Source organism: Nycticebus coucang, chromosome 17 (genome assembly GCF_027406575.1).
Source record: "Nycticebus coucang isolate mNycCou1 chromosome 17, mNycCou1.pri, whole genome shotgun sequence".
Lineage (NCBI taxonomy): Eukaryota > Metazoa > Chordata > Mammalia > Primates > Lorisidae > Nycticebus > Nycticebus coucang.
In genome coordinates, this window is record NC_069796.1 from 81676773 (window position 1) to 81692361 (window position 15589).

Sequence of the window (15589 nt, forward strand, 5' to 3'; positions counted from 1 at the left end):
ATTTAATTGTCACAGCAACTATCTAGAATAGGAACCATTGACTGGACGCGGTGGCTCATGCCAGTAAACGTAACACTCTGGAAGGCCTAGCCGGAGGATCAGTTGAGCTCAGAGTTCCAGACCCGCTTGAGCAAGTGGGAGACACTGTCTGCCGGCTTTGCGGAGGGCGCCTATAGTCCCTCCTCCCAAGGAAACAGGAAGATCGGTTGAAACCAGGAGTTGGAGTTTGAGGATGCTGTGAGATAGGCTGACACCACGGAACTCTAGCCTGCGCAACAGAGTGGGACTTTGTCTCAAAAAAAAGAAAGAAATAAAGAAAAGAACCTTTTATATACCCAGGTAAAGAAACAGATGCAGAGAGAGGTGGTTTGTTTCCAAATACAGTTGATTTGGCAAAGGCGAGTTTCAAACCCCGTGAATCGATCTTCAGACCTTGGCTCCCAACTCCTACTTGGGCTTTAGGCCAGACCCAACACTGAGCCCTTGTTCCTTTATGTTTGTGGGGAAGAATGCCCAGTCTGGGCTGACAGCAGGGACGCCAGCACGTTCCTGCCTGCCCTAGGGAAAAGGAGGAAGATGTAGATTATCCCTAGCGCTGGCTTTGAAGCTTGGAGTCTAAATCCATTTCCAGCTCAGTGAGGAGTTGTGTGACCTTCGGCTTGTGAGGCTCCAGTTTTTCGGGATATCAAGTAGGTACCGGAGGCAGTCAGGAAGCAGGCAGGCGGTAGGAGCATGCACACGTCTCCGCCAGCAGAACCTTGGATGCGGTGACTCGGGAAACAGACTGCCCGGCCGGAGCCGAGGACCTGACGGACCGAGGGGCGGGGCAGACGGGCCGGGGCGGGGCGGGAGGCGGAGGCGCCGCGTAGGCCGGGGAGGCCGGGCTGGCGCGGCTGGGAGCTCAGGCCCCATGCGCCGCCGCCTCCCCCCACGATGTTCCCCTCGCGGAGGAAAGCGGCGCAGTTGCCCTGGGAGGACGGCAGGTGAGCGGAGGCGGCTGGTCCAGGCCCTGTCCTCCTGGGTGCTGCTCCTTTCCGGGCCGCCAGCGGAATCTGTTTCTGCGGGTCTCGGTCAGGGTCTGTGGTTCTCTCTGTGGGTCACTGGCGCTGTCTGTTTGGGTCTCTGTTTCTACCAGTCTCCATCACTCCGCGCGTCTCTCCCTCTCCATCTCTGTCTTTCTTTATCCGGTCACCTCCCTTGGTGATTTTCTGTTCCTCTCTTTGCCGGTTTCTCGTGCATTTCCTTGTGTTTCTTTACCGTTCTCTATCTTCATGCTGGTCTGACTCTCCTGACCTCTTACAGTTGGATCTCTATCTTTCTGTCTGTCCCTGGTCTCTAAAACTCTTTATTCCGTATCTCTATTTTCTGTGTCTCCCATCACATCCATGTAACCTTAGACCTTGACCTCCCCCTTTTGCTTCCCCATCCTTCGCATACCACCCGGAAGAATCCACCAGATAGAAACTCCGTAGGCTCTGCCTGGCTGGCCACTGCCAGTCACGCACTTGGCACTTGTCATACATGCAGTAGTTCATTTCCTGTGCAGCTGTGTTTGTTCTATGTGTAAGGTGTGGGCTATGCCCAGACCTTAGCTAAGTGTATTTCCCGTTAAAACGGAATGGGGGAAGCAATTTGGCTGTCTGGATTTGGGAGAAACACCAACACTCTAGGCTTGAGATGTGCCTCCCAAAGTCTGACCCAGAACACATGACAGTGGACCTCCACCCAGTGAATGATGCCTCATTTCCATTTTATCTTGTTAAATTTGCCAGGTTCCATAAGATTCTGGAATTAATGGGCATAACTCTTTACTTCTGGGGACTTTTCAGAGTGGTGTTGAAATAAGAAGACAGAAATGTAATAGAAAGCACAGACTATGGAGTCAGGCTTGGGCAGGAATCCTCTTTAATAATGTAACCAGAAACAGATCACTTAATCTTTCTGACCTCAGCCTTTCCATCTTTGTAATGGTGATCATGCTATCAACTCTGCAGAGCTGTATGAGGATTAATGGAGAACATTATATGTAAAATCCTTGCCACTGTGCCTGGCGCAGAAAAGGTAGTAGTTTTTAGGTGCTAGAACCACAACAGCTGAGTTTTCAAACTTTGTATTATTAAGGTTTATATGAGAGAAGAAAGGAAAGGTAATAGAGGTAGATTTCTATTTCCTGATCTCTTTCAATGACTTTGTTCCCAGAAAAATTTACTGATGTGACTTCTGTGATTTTGACACAGATACAAGCTAGCAATTATGTGCAAGCTCTGGAGCCAGCTTGCCTGGTTTGAATCCACCTCTAACTAGCATTGATCAATAATTGATGCCAGAGACAAAGCCTTCTCTGGACTACTCAGAGCCAGGTTGGCTTGGGAGCAACTAGATTGCAGATATGGAGTTTGCCACCAGGTGGCACCAGGAGTAACTGTTCACTGTCCTGAGGAATTGGGACTTGGCTTAATTCAGTTGCTTAGTGATTTGTGCCTGGAGAACACAGGATGAGAATGCTCCTGGGGACATGGCCCTGGTAGGAAGGGTAAGAAGGCCCAGGAAAATAGCATGGGAAAGTATGTGGAATGCCAATCCACTCTGTACCCCTGGATAACAGTCACTGCTTCTTTTCCCAAAGGTGGGACATTGCCCTTTGTCCATCTCCCCAGTCTCTATCCTATACCCAGAAAGAGCCCAGAGAGCTAGGGAGAATCTGGAGAGGTTGCATCTTTCCTAGGCCACTTGCAAGACTGGGCTCTGCTCCTCCCCTGCAGAAACCACGACCCCAGGATAGTAGGGGGTAAGTCAGAAGCACTATGAGGGTGTCCTGCTATGCCACCTCTCAGCTGCGTGTGGAAACTGGGCCTGGCTTTAGGGCTTCTGGCTTCCAGGTTGGCAGTTGTGTCTCTAGAGAAAGGTAGGAGTTGGTTTGGCCCTAGCGTGTGACTTAAAGCATGCCCTGAATGCTTTAACCCTTCCCTTCACTCATTTAGCCAACCCTCTGCTGTCTGACCTGTGCTGGGGCCATAGATGTGAATCTGATGTGGTATGGCATGCCTTAGAAATAAATGCTTAGGACAAGGAAGTAAGATGCCATGGAAACACAAAGGAGGGGACCTGGTAGAGGCAAGGGACAATGCTGGCTGTGATATTGGAGTTTTTTATTTTTATTTATTTATTTTATTATTGGGGATTCATTGAGGGTACAAGAAACCAGGTGTGTGATATTGGAATTTGACCCTGAAGGATCAACAGGGGGCTTCCAGGCAGAAAAAATAAAGGACATTTCAGGCAGAAGGAGCAGGCTGTGTGAGGGCTGGAATAGGAAGGAATATAGTGAGTGGAGAAGCTCTGAGTCTCCCAGTGTGACTTGGGAGCTTGGGAGCAACTGGAGATGGGGGGTTTTAGAGTTTGGCCTTTACCTTGTAAACTGAGGGTGATCATTTAGAAGGCTGAGGCAGTCTGAGCAGGGCAAGGAACAGAGAGTGAGGAAAGTTCAAAGGGAGACTTAGGAGAATGAATCTGTAAGTCCTAGTAGCTAATGCTGACTTAGAGGTCGTGAAGTAGATTACTTTGCAGATTATTTCAGGGAGCGGCTGCGAGGGGAGAACAGAGGAGGCTTCTTTCTTCTTGGATTCCTCTGCTTCTCTCTCACCATAGGCATAGAGGCATCCGGTGAATTCCACCCATTTCTTTGTATATGCCAATCAAATGGGCATTCTCCCATTATCATCCCAGTGCCTAAGATGTTCAGCTGTTTTTCCAGTCTCCAAAATGAGCTCAATTGCTGTACCCAGCCATCATCTTTCTCTCTTGTGTCTTTCATTGCATCACATGGGCTGCCTTGAGACTCATTAGTGAACTGGTACTGTCAGTTTAGGCCTTGCTTTGGGGCAGCTCTGACCGTCCCAGAGTAACACTGATTCCTCAGAGAATCAGTTTTTGCCTGGGACCAATGGCAGGAACCATCCCTATCTGCTCAGCCTCAGAAGCAGGAAGCAGGATGAAGTCAAAGTTACTGCTGTAGTGGCTCTACAGGGGAGCAGGTTGGAGCTGTAAGGTGGGGCTCCTGCCATTGGATTAGGACATGGAGCCACTGTTTTGAGGAGTGCAAGTGCAAGGCCCTCCCTTGAGCGCCTCGCTGTCTACCAGGATTTACTCACAGAAAGTAAGAGAACAGAGGCACTGGGGTAGCTCAGTGACTAGGAAAGATCAGAAGGGTGCCAGAGTGTGGATGGTATGAGTGGATCCCGAGAGTAGGCAGGGTTCTGATGTGTTGGCATGAGCAAAAACATTAAAGTTGCTTCTGCACTAATTTCCAGGTGCTTGGGGTAAACCAGTTGTGTGTACGCTACCTGTGGGGAGGCTAGAGAAGGGGTCTGTCAAGGGCAGTTCAGCCTGCCCTTCTGACCTGGTACCTGCTCTCGCCCCAGGTCCAAGTTGCTCCCCGGCGGCCTCCCCCGGAAATGCTCCGTCTTCCACCTCTTCGTTGCCTGTCTCTTATTGGGCTTCTTCTCCCTACTCTGGCTGCAGCTCAGCTGCTCTGGTGATATGGCCCAGGCAGCCAGGGGACAAGGGCAGGAAACCTCAGGGCCACCCCGGGCTTGCCCCCCAGAGCCACCGCCTGAGCACTGGGAAGAAGACGCGTCATGGGGACCCCACCGCCTGGCAGTGCTGGTGCCCTTCCGTGAGCGCTTCGAGGAGCTGCTGGTGTTTGTGCCCCACATGCACCACTTCCTGAGCAGGAAGAAGATCCAGCACCACATCTACGTGCTCAACCAGGTGGATCATTTCAGGTTGGGATACGCCTGCCCCTCCCCCGACCTAGCCCCTGCCCAGGCCCCTTAGGGCCTGCTTCCTTTCCTGCCCCAGAGGCCTGTGAGGGGCCACCGGGGCAGTGGCAGGAAGGCAGGAGGTGGTAGAAACTCCTGCTGAATGTGGTGGGAACCTTGGGGCGGCGGGGGGGGGGGGGTATTGATCTAATTTCCATTTTATAAAACCACTGTGGTTGCTAGATGTGAAATAGGTTATAGGTGTTATGGCAGTTATCTGAGGAGACAGTAGAAGCCAGTGGAGAGAAGTGATGGGATGGAAGCATGGACAGGCCTCGCTGGGGATTGCCCAGGGGTTGGGAAAAGGAAAAGTTGAGGCTATGGCTTAAGGTCACCCACAGCCTAATGTTATCCTAAAATCCTCGCCCTTACTCCAAACTGCTCCCCTCAGTGACCACAATCTAAGCACTTTACCCTTCAGCCTACTCTTCTTTTCCCCTTTCCCTTCAACCCTTTCTGTTGGTAGATGACTCCAGCAATTAATTCCCAGCCATGCCTGCCCCCTGCCCCCAGTCCTCACACCTTTTTGCCATCACCTTTCTGTCCTTTTTTTCCTTCTCACCCAACCAGGAGTCCTGGTCTGTCATTGAAATCACTCCCTTGTGTATACCCTCAGGTTTGGCCCCCGTTGTGGCTGGCATAGATCTGACTCCGTCTGCTCCACACCGCACCAGAATAGCCACACCGCCCACCTCCCTGTAATGAGCCCCCCTGGGCAGGTCCTCGTCCTGCTGGAGGCCTTGCATTCCTCAGTCTGTCCATGGCAGTCTTTAAACCTTCTCCTCTTCTCATCCCTCCCTGTCCTCTGAACCAATGACTTTGCTTCTGATTGGAGAAAATGGCAGAGAACTTTTTCCAGTCCCCACATCTCCACCTATCTCCCAGCTTCTGTGTGTGGGGATTGAGCTGTCCCAGCTCCTCTCTGGCTGACTCTCCTACTCTGGCTGTAGGCCTCTCCCCCTCCCTCCCACAGCACATACCATACTGAGATGGCTTCCCTCTAAAAAGATCCGTTGAGCCCACCTATCCCACAGCTATTACTGCACTTCCCCATTCTCTTTTGTGGCAGAATTCCTTCCCTGTCTCTCCCCTTGTTTTCTCTTGAACCTCGTCCACTCAGATGCCTACCCCCATCATGACACTGAAACAGCTCTCATTGAAGTCACTGAGTCCCCACTTCATTATCAAAAAGCCAGTCTCAGCCTTCATCTTGTGGACTTGTCTGTGGCGTTTACTTCTTCCTTCTTAAAGCACCCCACTTGATGTCTAGAACAGCACTGTCCACATTAGCCACCCCCTCTTGTCTCCTCTGTTGGTTCTGCCTCATTTCCCTGATCTCCCACCATTGTCACCTTTCCCTTTCTAGCTACAGTCGCTCCCTGGGGGAGCTCGTCTCATCCTGTGGCACTGAGTCCTGTCTCTATTGTGATGACTCCGGGTCTGTGTTCCTAGCCTGGGCCTCTCTCCTGAACTCGGGCTGTCCAGCCCAGCCTCCTATGGAGCCCTCCATGGGTGGCCTCAAAGCCTTTGTGAACTTGCTGGGATCATAGCTGAGGGTCTGCATCCCCCAAACCTGCTGTCCTGCCCTGTTGCCCATCTCAGGAATGAAAGCCCCAGGCTTCTAGTTGCTCAGGCCCAAAAGCCCTGTAGTTGTCTTCAACTGCTCTTCTTTGTCACACACACGTCCAGTCCTTCAGCAGACTGCTTCTAGAATTTGCCAACTTTTTACCTTTGCCACTGCTACCTCACATGCTGGGCCACCATCATCTCTTGCCTAAATCATTATCCTGGCCTCCCACCAGTGTCCATGCTTGTAACCCTGCCCTGACACTGATTAGTATGGTTCTGTTCATACTTAAGTCCCAGCACATTCTGCCCCTGCTCAGAGTGCTGCAGAGCTCACCCAGGGTCAGCCCAGGCCTCCAGTGGCCCAGTGGCTTGGAGCAGTCACCAGTCACCCTGACTTGATCCCCTCTGGCCCCTCGCTCTGTCCGGCCGCATGTTATCTGCTACTTCCTCAGATTGTGCAGTGCTGCTTCTGCTGCTTGGAGTCTTGTGCTCATTTCATCAGGCCTTCATGTTACTGCCTGGATGTCCCATTACCTTGGACCTCCCTGATAGCCCTGTCTAGTGGCATAGCTGCCCCAACCCCAGCAGTGTCCTCCTCCCCCCTTGCTTTACTTTTCTTCACAGCACTGACCACCACCTGCCTTACTCTGTGTTTACTTGTGTTTTTGTTTCCTTTTACACCTGGTAGAATGCCAGCTCCTGAGAGCAGTGCCTGGTTGCTTCACTACTGTATCTGCAGTGCTTTGGGAGGTTCTGGCACACAGAAGGTGCTCAGTAAACATTTGTACAATGAGTGGAGGGGACAGGCTTACACAGTGAAGTCTGAGCTGGGCTGGAGGGTAGCAGAGGCACCACGGGGCCTCAGGGTGGGTGGTGTGGAGGAGAGGCACCCATGCAGGGCTCGGCGCCCCTGCTCAGCCTTGGCTGCCTTGCACAGGTTCAACCGGGCGGCACTCATCAACGTGGGCTTCCTGGAGAGCAACAACAGTACAGACTACATTGCCATGCACGATGTGGATCTGCTCCCTCTCAATGAGGAGCTGGACTATGGCTTCCCTGAGGCTGGGCCCTTTCATGTGGCCTCCCCTGAGCTCCATCCACTCTACCACTACAAGACCTACGTTGGCGGCATCCTGTTGCTCTCTAAGCAGCACTACCAGCTGGTGAGCCCTGGCCCAGCCATGTCTGCTCAGCCTGGGAGGTGGTTGACAGATGGAGCTGTTTCTGGGGTCCAGGAAGGGGATCCTTGCCTTGCCCTAGCAAGAGCAGCCAGAGACCAGAGAGGAGCAGGAGCGACAAGCCAGAGCAGTAGCAGAGCCCTGTGCAGGCTGGCTCCAGAAAACTGGAGATTAATGGCCCTGAGCATGGTAGGGGGAGAGTTTGGCCCCAGGTCCGACTTGCTCACCTCTCAGACAGTGTCACCGGGACTCTATTTCTCTGTCTACCTCTCAGCTCTGCCTTCCCTGTATTAGGTTTATTTTCAGATGTACAGGATACAAGGTGTATCTATCTGGGCTCCAATTTGGTGGAAGATGGAACCCCCTTCCATAGCAGCCCAGATGGGACTACCAAGATTGATCTCTACTGGATCTTAATCAGTCCAGCTTGAGTCCTGGGCCCATCACTGAATTAATCAGTGGCTGGGGGGATCAGTGGAAGGGAAGAACCAGGTGGCACAGGCCCCTCCTCTCTTCAAGTTGTATTAGAAGCCAGCCCTATGTAAGTGAAGCCTTTGAGCTGTCTGCCATAGGCCCAGCTATCCCCTCACACACAGCAAGAGACTAGGGCAGCCTACCTAGGAGTATCGGGAAGGCAGAAATAAATTGGGAGTCAGTGCTTTTGCCCATTGACAGTTCCTGAAAGAGGTATTCTCTGGCCAGTGAGACACTTTTGAGGTGATCATCTCATACCAGTCCAAGACCCCATTAGAACATAGAGAGAAATGTGTGTGCTAATCCCCTCCTGTCCTGTAGTGCTGCAGAGGCTGAGAGAGGTGCAGGCACTAGGTGTGCATTCAGAACAGCCTGGGGAGGAGGAAGATGGTCTGGGCACAGCCGAGAGGTAGGAGACCAAAAAGGCACCCCTGGGGGGATGGGGCCAATGACACTGCCTGTCTCTGTGTCAGTGCAATGGGATGTCCAACCGTTTCTGGGGCTGGGGCCGCGAGGATGATGAGTTCTACCGGCGCATTAAAGGATCTGGGCTCCAGGTAAGGCTCCCCCAGGGCCCTGCTACTACCTCAGCCACCATGGCTGCCCTGAGGGTCTCTTCCTGTTCCTCACATGAAGATCCTGGGATTGTGGAGATTTCACCCCTGGTTCTGATCACTGCTCCAACCCTGACTTGCAGTGGTCTAGTTCCAGCCCTCTGGACCTCAGTGTCCTGTAATGCAGGGTGGGAACACAGGTCTCTGCCTATGGCTTCCTGACAGGGAGTGGAATCTTAAGAGAACTAGTGGTAAGGGCCAGGGCTCCAGGAGGGGTAACCTGAACCCATCTGCCTTTGGCCTCCTTAGCTTTTCCGTCCCTCGGGAATCACAACTGGATACAAGACATTTCGTCACCTGCATGACCCAGCCTGGCGGAAGAGGGACCAGAAGCGCATTGCAGCTCAAAAACAGGTGCTGGCTGGTCTCCTCATCGGGGACGGATAGGTGGTGATGTGGGGAACGAACAGGCCCGAGCATTTCACCAAGTTCTCCTTGGGCCCAGGCGGCTCCGTCCTCCCCTCCTTGGCCCAGGTCAGTCAATGGGCATTGTGCTTGGGCACTGTGCCCTGCTCTGGTGGTTGCCACAGGCACCTTGGGCACTGTGGGTCAGCCCAGGCCCCAGGGTCCATGCAGGCTGGCAGGGTAGGGTGGGGGAAGCACAGCTGAACCTGCCAGAATTCCAGTCGCACTGTGATGCAGGGACCCCTGTCCTTCCAACAGCTTCTCCAGGAGGCATGTCATCCGGCAGAAAGCTCCCTGTCCTCCTGCTTACTGATAGGCCGGGGCCCTGAGTAGGAGACTTCACTTCCCTGAGCTTTGGGTTGAGACCACATGCCTGTGATGGCAAAGTTGTGTGGCTCAGTGACAGTGGGGTCCCATGGAGCCCTGAGTACATGCGTTCTCCTTTCATTCCCAGGAACAATTCAAGGTGGACCGGGAGGGCGGCCTGAGCACTGTGAAGTACCGTGTGGATTCCCGCACCACTCTGTCTGTGGGCGGGGCCCCCTGCACTGTTCTCAACATCATGCTGGACTGTGACAAAGCAGCCACTCCCTGGTGCACATTTGGCTGAGTTGGCTAGACAGTGAGGAAGCCTGTGCCTTCAGGCCACACTGCTGCTCAGGCTCAGAACATAGCCTCCAGCCCCGGGCCCAGCTCCTATGGGATGTGGAGTGGCCAGAGCAAAATAGTAAGCTATGCATTTGCAGCAGCCCAGCCCTAGAGGACCCATGGGTTGCTTAGGACGCTGCTAGCAATGAACAGTGATCCAATAGGCTGGGGAGTGATTCCCAGGTGGGACGCTCCCCCTGCCTTCCCACTTGCCCTACTCTGCCTACAGAGATCTGCGGGCAATGGAGAGGTTTGGACAGGACAACCAACCAACCTCCTTTTTGTTCCTTCTCACTAGACCGCCTCAGAGATGCAGTTTAGGAGCCCTGCAGCTGATGTAGATGGCAGATGTGATTGGGAGCATTAGAATTCCAGAAACCAGAGCACAAGTCCCATGGAAGAAAGATAGCCAGTCCCAATTCTAGCTGGTTGTCACCATGCAGGAATCTGGGTCTTGTATTGCCAGATCTTCTGATTTTGTGAAAGAAAGTAGGATGCTGGATTCTTAAGTGAAATCTTCCGATTTTCAACTCAATGAAACTTTCAAAAAGTATGGCAGGCCAAACAAATGTGTTATGGTCTACTGCTTTATTACTCTTGGCAAAGAGTAAGGGGCAAGGGCAAAAGGTGATACCTCTCTTAGTTACGAGCTGGCAAGGAGTTGTGGAAGGGGAAGCCAAAGGCATTAGGTCTTGTACCCCTCAACTTCCCCAGGCTTCTGGCCAGCTTCCTTGGTGCCCCTCTGGGCCCGCTGACGACCTTCTGCTCCACCCTGGGCTGGGCACTACATTCTGCCTCACTGAGATAGAGGCAGGAAGGAGAGCTGCTGAAGAAATGGATCTGCAGGCCTGGACTTCGGGTAGACAGGATGAGTAGGTGATGCGTCCGGCTCAGTGGGGGTAGTGGTGGTTCTTTGTTCTGAGGTGCAAGGATGAAGATGGAAAAGCAGGAGAATCCCTGAATGTTCCCAAAGCATGAGGGCAGGTTCCTGGTGATCACTGGTTGCTGGGAGAGGTGAAGGAGGAGCAGCTGAAGGGAGCATGGAAGTGCGGAGTACTCCTGGAAGAATCACTCGGAGGAAAGCCCAGGACCCATGGAGTGGGGATGAGGGCCCTGCAAGGCAGACCAGTCCTTCAAGGTGTTTGGCTGCCAATGATTTGGAGTGGAAGTCAGAGGAAACTCTCTGGGTCAGTTAGGGTTGGCTGGTTTAGCATTGCGTTTAGCACCTGTAGTGCTGGGGAAGGAAAGGATTGTGGTCCTAGAGTGCACGAGGCCAGGAGCGACAGCTGTGGTCCAAAAGACTCCTCTGAAAGTGAGCTCAGGGCTGCTATGTGCAGTTGTGTGGGTTGTGTACTGTATAATCTGTGTATAAGCTGAGAGATTTAAGCAGAGATGATGCAGGTAATTCTTCAGGCTCACCCACTATAATGAGAGGTACACAGGCCTTGATTACATCGCAGGGTGCTGGGGATGGGAGTGATGTTTTCTGTGTCCCAGTCTCCTGGGTGACCCAGCTGCCTCATCATGGACTTACACATAACACAGGGCAATAACACCAGCTTCTTGATGTTGGTGGGAGTGGATGTAATTTCAAAGTCCCCAGCTCTGTAAGCTCCTGGCACACAGGAAGACCTGAAAAAAATGGGTGGTTCTTTCCTCTCCCGCTGCACTGGGGGAGTGGGACAAGCAGAAGAAAAGTGAAGATCCCTTTACCTTACAGAGCTCAGCTGGTAGCTTAGCCTCAGGTGCATGCTCCATCCTGTGTCCCTGTGCTCCCCCTGGCCCCGCCTGGCCCCGCCCTGCCCATCTCTGAGGCTGCACTGGATGCTCTCCAGTCCAGGCCTGATGCAGCCCAGATCTGTGCCCCCACCCTCCATCCTGGGCCTCTGCTGCTGTCCTGGAGAGAGAGAAGTGGGCAGCCCACTGCTTCCTCAGTGCCTCTGCCTCCCACCATGGAATAGAACTAACATCCCCACCCGGCTGGCCACGGTGTAAATCAAGGGAAGCCAGAATATAGGCACACCTAGCACAGTACTTGGCCAGTGTGGTGGGTGTGATAATAATAACGATCACTTGTTGAGCATTCCCCACATAGAAAATTCTTTACATTGCATCATTTCACTGAGGCCTCCCTTCCCAAGAACCAGGTCCTATTTCCTAACCTGCTCTATAGATGAGGAGGCAACTCCCTGAGAGGTAAGTAGCTTGCTTCAGGCCACAGAGCAGGTAAAAGGTAGAGCTTGATCAGAGCCAGATCCCTTCCCTCTTGCACAGCCACTCCTCCATCAAGCCTTCCTTCTTTCCCCAGCCAGAGAGGGCCAATGGGGAGGGCCAGGAAGAAAAAGGGCCACAGGGAAGTTGCAAAGTATTTGTCTCTTGATTCCTCTTTCTTGAAGAAGACAGGGATCTGGCTACTGGAGAGGTCATTGGGGGCTGACAAACACTGACCAGGGCATCAGTGGGACCCAGAGCACAACACTGATGGAAGGATGCATGTAATGTTTGAGAGAAGCTGCCCTAAGGAGACAAAGCCTTCCTGGTGGGGGAGAGTTTTCCAGTCAGAATGGGAAGGGCTTCCAGAGGGACCAGCACATGCAAAGGCAGAGAGAGCATGTTGTGCTCAGGACTTGGGAGTTACTGTTCAGGGTGATCCTGGCACCCTGGTACTGTGCAGGAGCAGTGGGCTGGGCAGCTGAGGGAAGGTTGGAAGGAATCCTGAGATCTGTGAATGCCACTCTAAGCAACTGGTACTTTATTCTAGTGATGCAGGGTTTTTTGAGGGTTTTCAAGCAGGGGAAAATTTTTGAGCTGGGTTAGATCTGTTCTAGAAAGATCCTTTTGGGGCAGGATCTGGAGTGGACTGTAGGATGGAATCTTAGGAGAGGAGAGCCCAAATGCGAGATGATAAAGCCAGAATGGGGCAGCTAAGTGGGTATGGCAGGACGGAGGTCTGCTAAGCCCCCAGAGTCTATGGAGCCGTCAGCTTCCAGCCCTCCCTGGCCAGGATGAGTGCTACACCGTTAGGCAGCAGGTTGGTGCCACTGCAGGCTGTTTCCCAAATGGATGTGACATCTCAGCCCTTGTGCCTTGAGAACATTTTTTTACAAAACAAAGGGAAAAGCAATTTTCATTTTCGGCATCAACATATAAAGATCTTGTAAGTCATCATTCCCATCCTTACAAGAAAACCACCACACACCTGGCCTCCATAATAGGCCTACTCCCCAGGAAAAGAGACTATCAAAGTCCATCTCACCTAGGGGTTAAAATAAATACCCAACTCTGGCCACCTCTAGCCTTCATAACTTACCTGGAGGTGAGGATAAAGGTAAGACACCTGTGAAGGTCATAAGCCAGGGACAGAGACCTGCTGAAAGACTGAGATTTAATTATAACATTAGAAAATGGTTCCCCTAAAACTTACCACATCAAGGCTCTAGTGTAACTGGTAGATTACAGCTGAAAAAACTTCTAGGTGCAGACTGTATTTAAGAGAGTCTTAGGAAAACCCAAAGACAACAGGGAGACAAAACTAAGGACTGTAGAGGAATTTAAAGCCTCTGGCACTTAAATTTGTAGTAAACGTTAAAACTAACCCAACTCCTATACTGGGCGCTATGGCTCACTGCTGTGATCCTAGCACTGCAAAGCCAAGGTGGGTAGATTGCTTGAGCTCAGGAGTTGGAGACCAGCCTGACCAAAAGGAAGACTCGTCTCTAAAAAATAAATAAATAAATAAATAAATAAAATAAAACCAAACCCAACTCCTAATCAGATTAACATCAAACCTTACACTAAGGGTCTGTTTATATCAGATTTACCCAATAAGTCATGCATTGCAAGGCATGCTAAAAGGCAAGGAAAAACACAGAAGACAAAAAAACAAGCATTCCTTCTCTGCCAGCAACGTTTTAAATTTCTTTTTCCTTCTCAAGTTGATTTCCCCCCATTTTCCTGATGCCTCAGATATAAGTGCCTGTCTTTTGATAACAAATTTTGGCATCCTTGGTAGGCCCATTGGTCCCCCAGTGGAGTGGCACCTAGCAATTGCTGGAAGAGGCAGGGAGCAGCCCTCGGTCAAAAGCTGTGGGTCTTCCTGGGTCAGAGCAACTTCTTTGTGAGGTGAGAGAGCAAGGGACAACCTCAGCCGTTGCTGGAGCCTGTTTAACTCTGGGGACTCCCATCTCTTTCTCCCTGAAATAGATGAACTCGCACAACTTGAACTGAGTTGAGGAGAAGGAAACAGATTTGGAAAGTGTCTGGATACCAGGCCTTTTGTTGGATCTAGAAAGATACAGTTTTATGCTTCATATGGAACCAGAAAAGACCCAGAATAGCTAAGCCAGCCTTATGTAATAAGAACAAAGCAGGAGGCATCACTTTATCAGACCTCAAGCTATACTATAAGGCTGTAGTAACCAAAACAGCATGGTACTGGCACAAAAACAGAGACATACTACTATGGACCAGAACAGAGAACCCAGAAATAAAATCACTCTCATATTCCCATCTGATTTTTGACAAAACAAATAAAAACATACATTGGGGATAATCTATATTCAATAAATGGTTCTGGAAAAACTGGATTGCCACATGTAATAGACTAAAATTGGATCCACACCTCTCACCACTCTCAAAAATTAACTCATAATGAATAAAAGACTTAAGCCTAAGACAGCAAATTACAAGAATCCTAGAAAGAAATGTTGGAAAAACTCTTATAGATATCTGCCTAGGCAAATTATTCATGAAGAAGACCCCAAAAGCAATCATATCAGCAACAGAAATAAATAAATGGGACCTCCTTAAATTAAAAAGCTTCTTCACAGCTACGGGCACAATCAAAATAGCAAATAGACAACCGATAGAATGGGAGAAAATATCTGCATGCTAATATCTGACAAAAGACTGATAACCAGACTCTACAAAGAACTCAAGCAAATCAGTGAGAAACAACCTAACACCTTAATTAAAAAGTAGGCAAAAGGCTGGGTGCACTGGCTCACGCCTGTAATCTTAGCACTCTGGGAGGCTGAGGCGGGCGGATTGCTTGAGCTCAGGAGTTTGAGACCAGCCTGAGCAAGAGTGAGACCCCGTGGCTACTGAAAATAGAAAAACTAGCTGGGTTTTGTGGTGGGTGCCTGTAATCCCACTACTTGGGAGGCTGAGGCAAGAGGATTGTTTGAGCCCAAGAGTTGGAGGTTGCTGTGAGCTATGATGACACCACAACACTCTGAGACTCTGTCTTAAAAAAAAAAAAAAAAGAAAGAAAGGAAAAGAAAATTATATGGAGATACCTCGAAAACTTAAAGTAGACCTAACATTTGATTTGGCAATCTCACTGCGGAGTATACACCAAAAGGAAAAAAGATCATTTTATTTAAAGGACCCCTGCATGCAAATGTACAGCAGCACAATTCCCAATTGCAAAGATGTGGAAACAACCCAAATGCCCACCCATACATGAATGGTTTAATAAAATGTGGTATTATGCATACTGTGGAGTACATAGTATAAAAAAATGGCCATCTATATCTTTTGTGACAAGCTGGATGGAACTGGAAACCATTCTTCAAAGTGAAACATCGGAAGAATGAAGAAACAAACACATGTCATGTACTCAACACCAAACTGTAATTAATTTTTTTTATTTGACCTAAAAGGGACCCTCATAGTTGAAAACCTCCCTGATCTTTTTTCTTCTCTTTTTATTTTATTTTATTTTATTTTTTATTGTTAAATCATAGCTGTGTACATTAGTGCAGTCAAGGGTTACAATGTGCTAGTTTCATGTATAATCTGAAATATTCTCATCAAACTGTTCAACGTAGCCTTCATGGCATTTTCTTAGTTATTGTATGTAGACATTTGTATTCTGCAT

At 50.4% G+C, this 15589-nt stretch overlaps 1 protein-coding gene across 6 annotated transcripts; it reads left to right on the top strand.

The window, feature by feature from the left end:
• Nucleotides 1-841: 841 nt before the first annotated feature.
• B4GALT7 (beta-1,4-galactosyltransferase 7) lies at nucleotides 842-15194 on the top strand. Of its 6 annotated transcripts, none has more exons than XR_008375172.1 (7): nucleotides 849-983; nucleotides 2627-2788; nucleotides 4422-4784; nucleotides 7327-7552; nucleotides 8515-8598; nucleotides 8905-9129; nucleotides 9515-9643. XR_008375172.1 is itself a non-coding variant. In XM_053566179.1 (7 exons), exons 1-7 carry the CDS (start codon nucleotides 934-936, stop codon nucleotides 9668-9670), a joined length of 1146 nt encoding a protein of 381 aa, XP_053422154.1. In that variant the 5' UTR covers nucleotides 849-933; the 3' UTR covers nucleotides 9671-15194. The 6 variants fall into 6 exon arrangements, 5 of the variants coding, with proteins under 5 accessions (XP_053422155.1, XP_053422154.1, XP_053422156.1 ...); XM_053566179.1 differs by having other exon boundaries at nucleotides 8905-9009; nucleotides 9515-15194; XM_053566180.1 differs by lacking the exon at nucleotides 2627-2788 and having other exon boundaries at nucleotides 842-983; nucleotides 8905-9009; nucleotides 9515-15194.
• The last annotated feature ends 395 nt before the right edge of the window (nucleotides 15195-15589 follow it).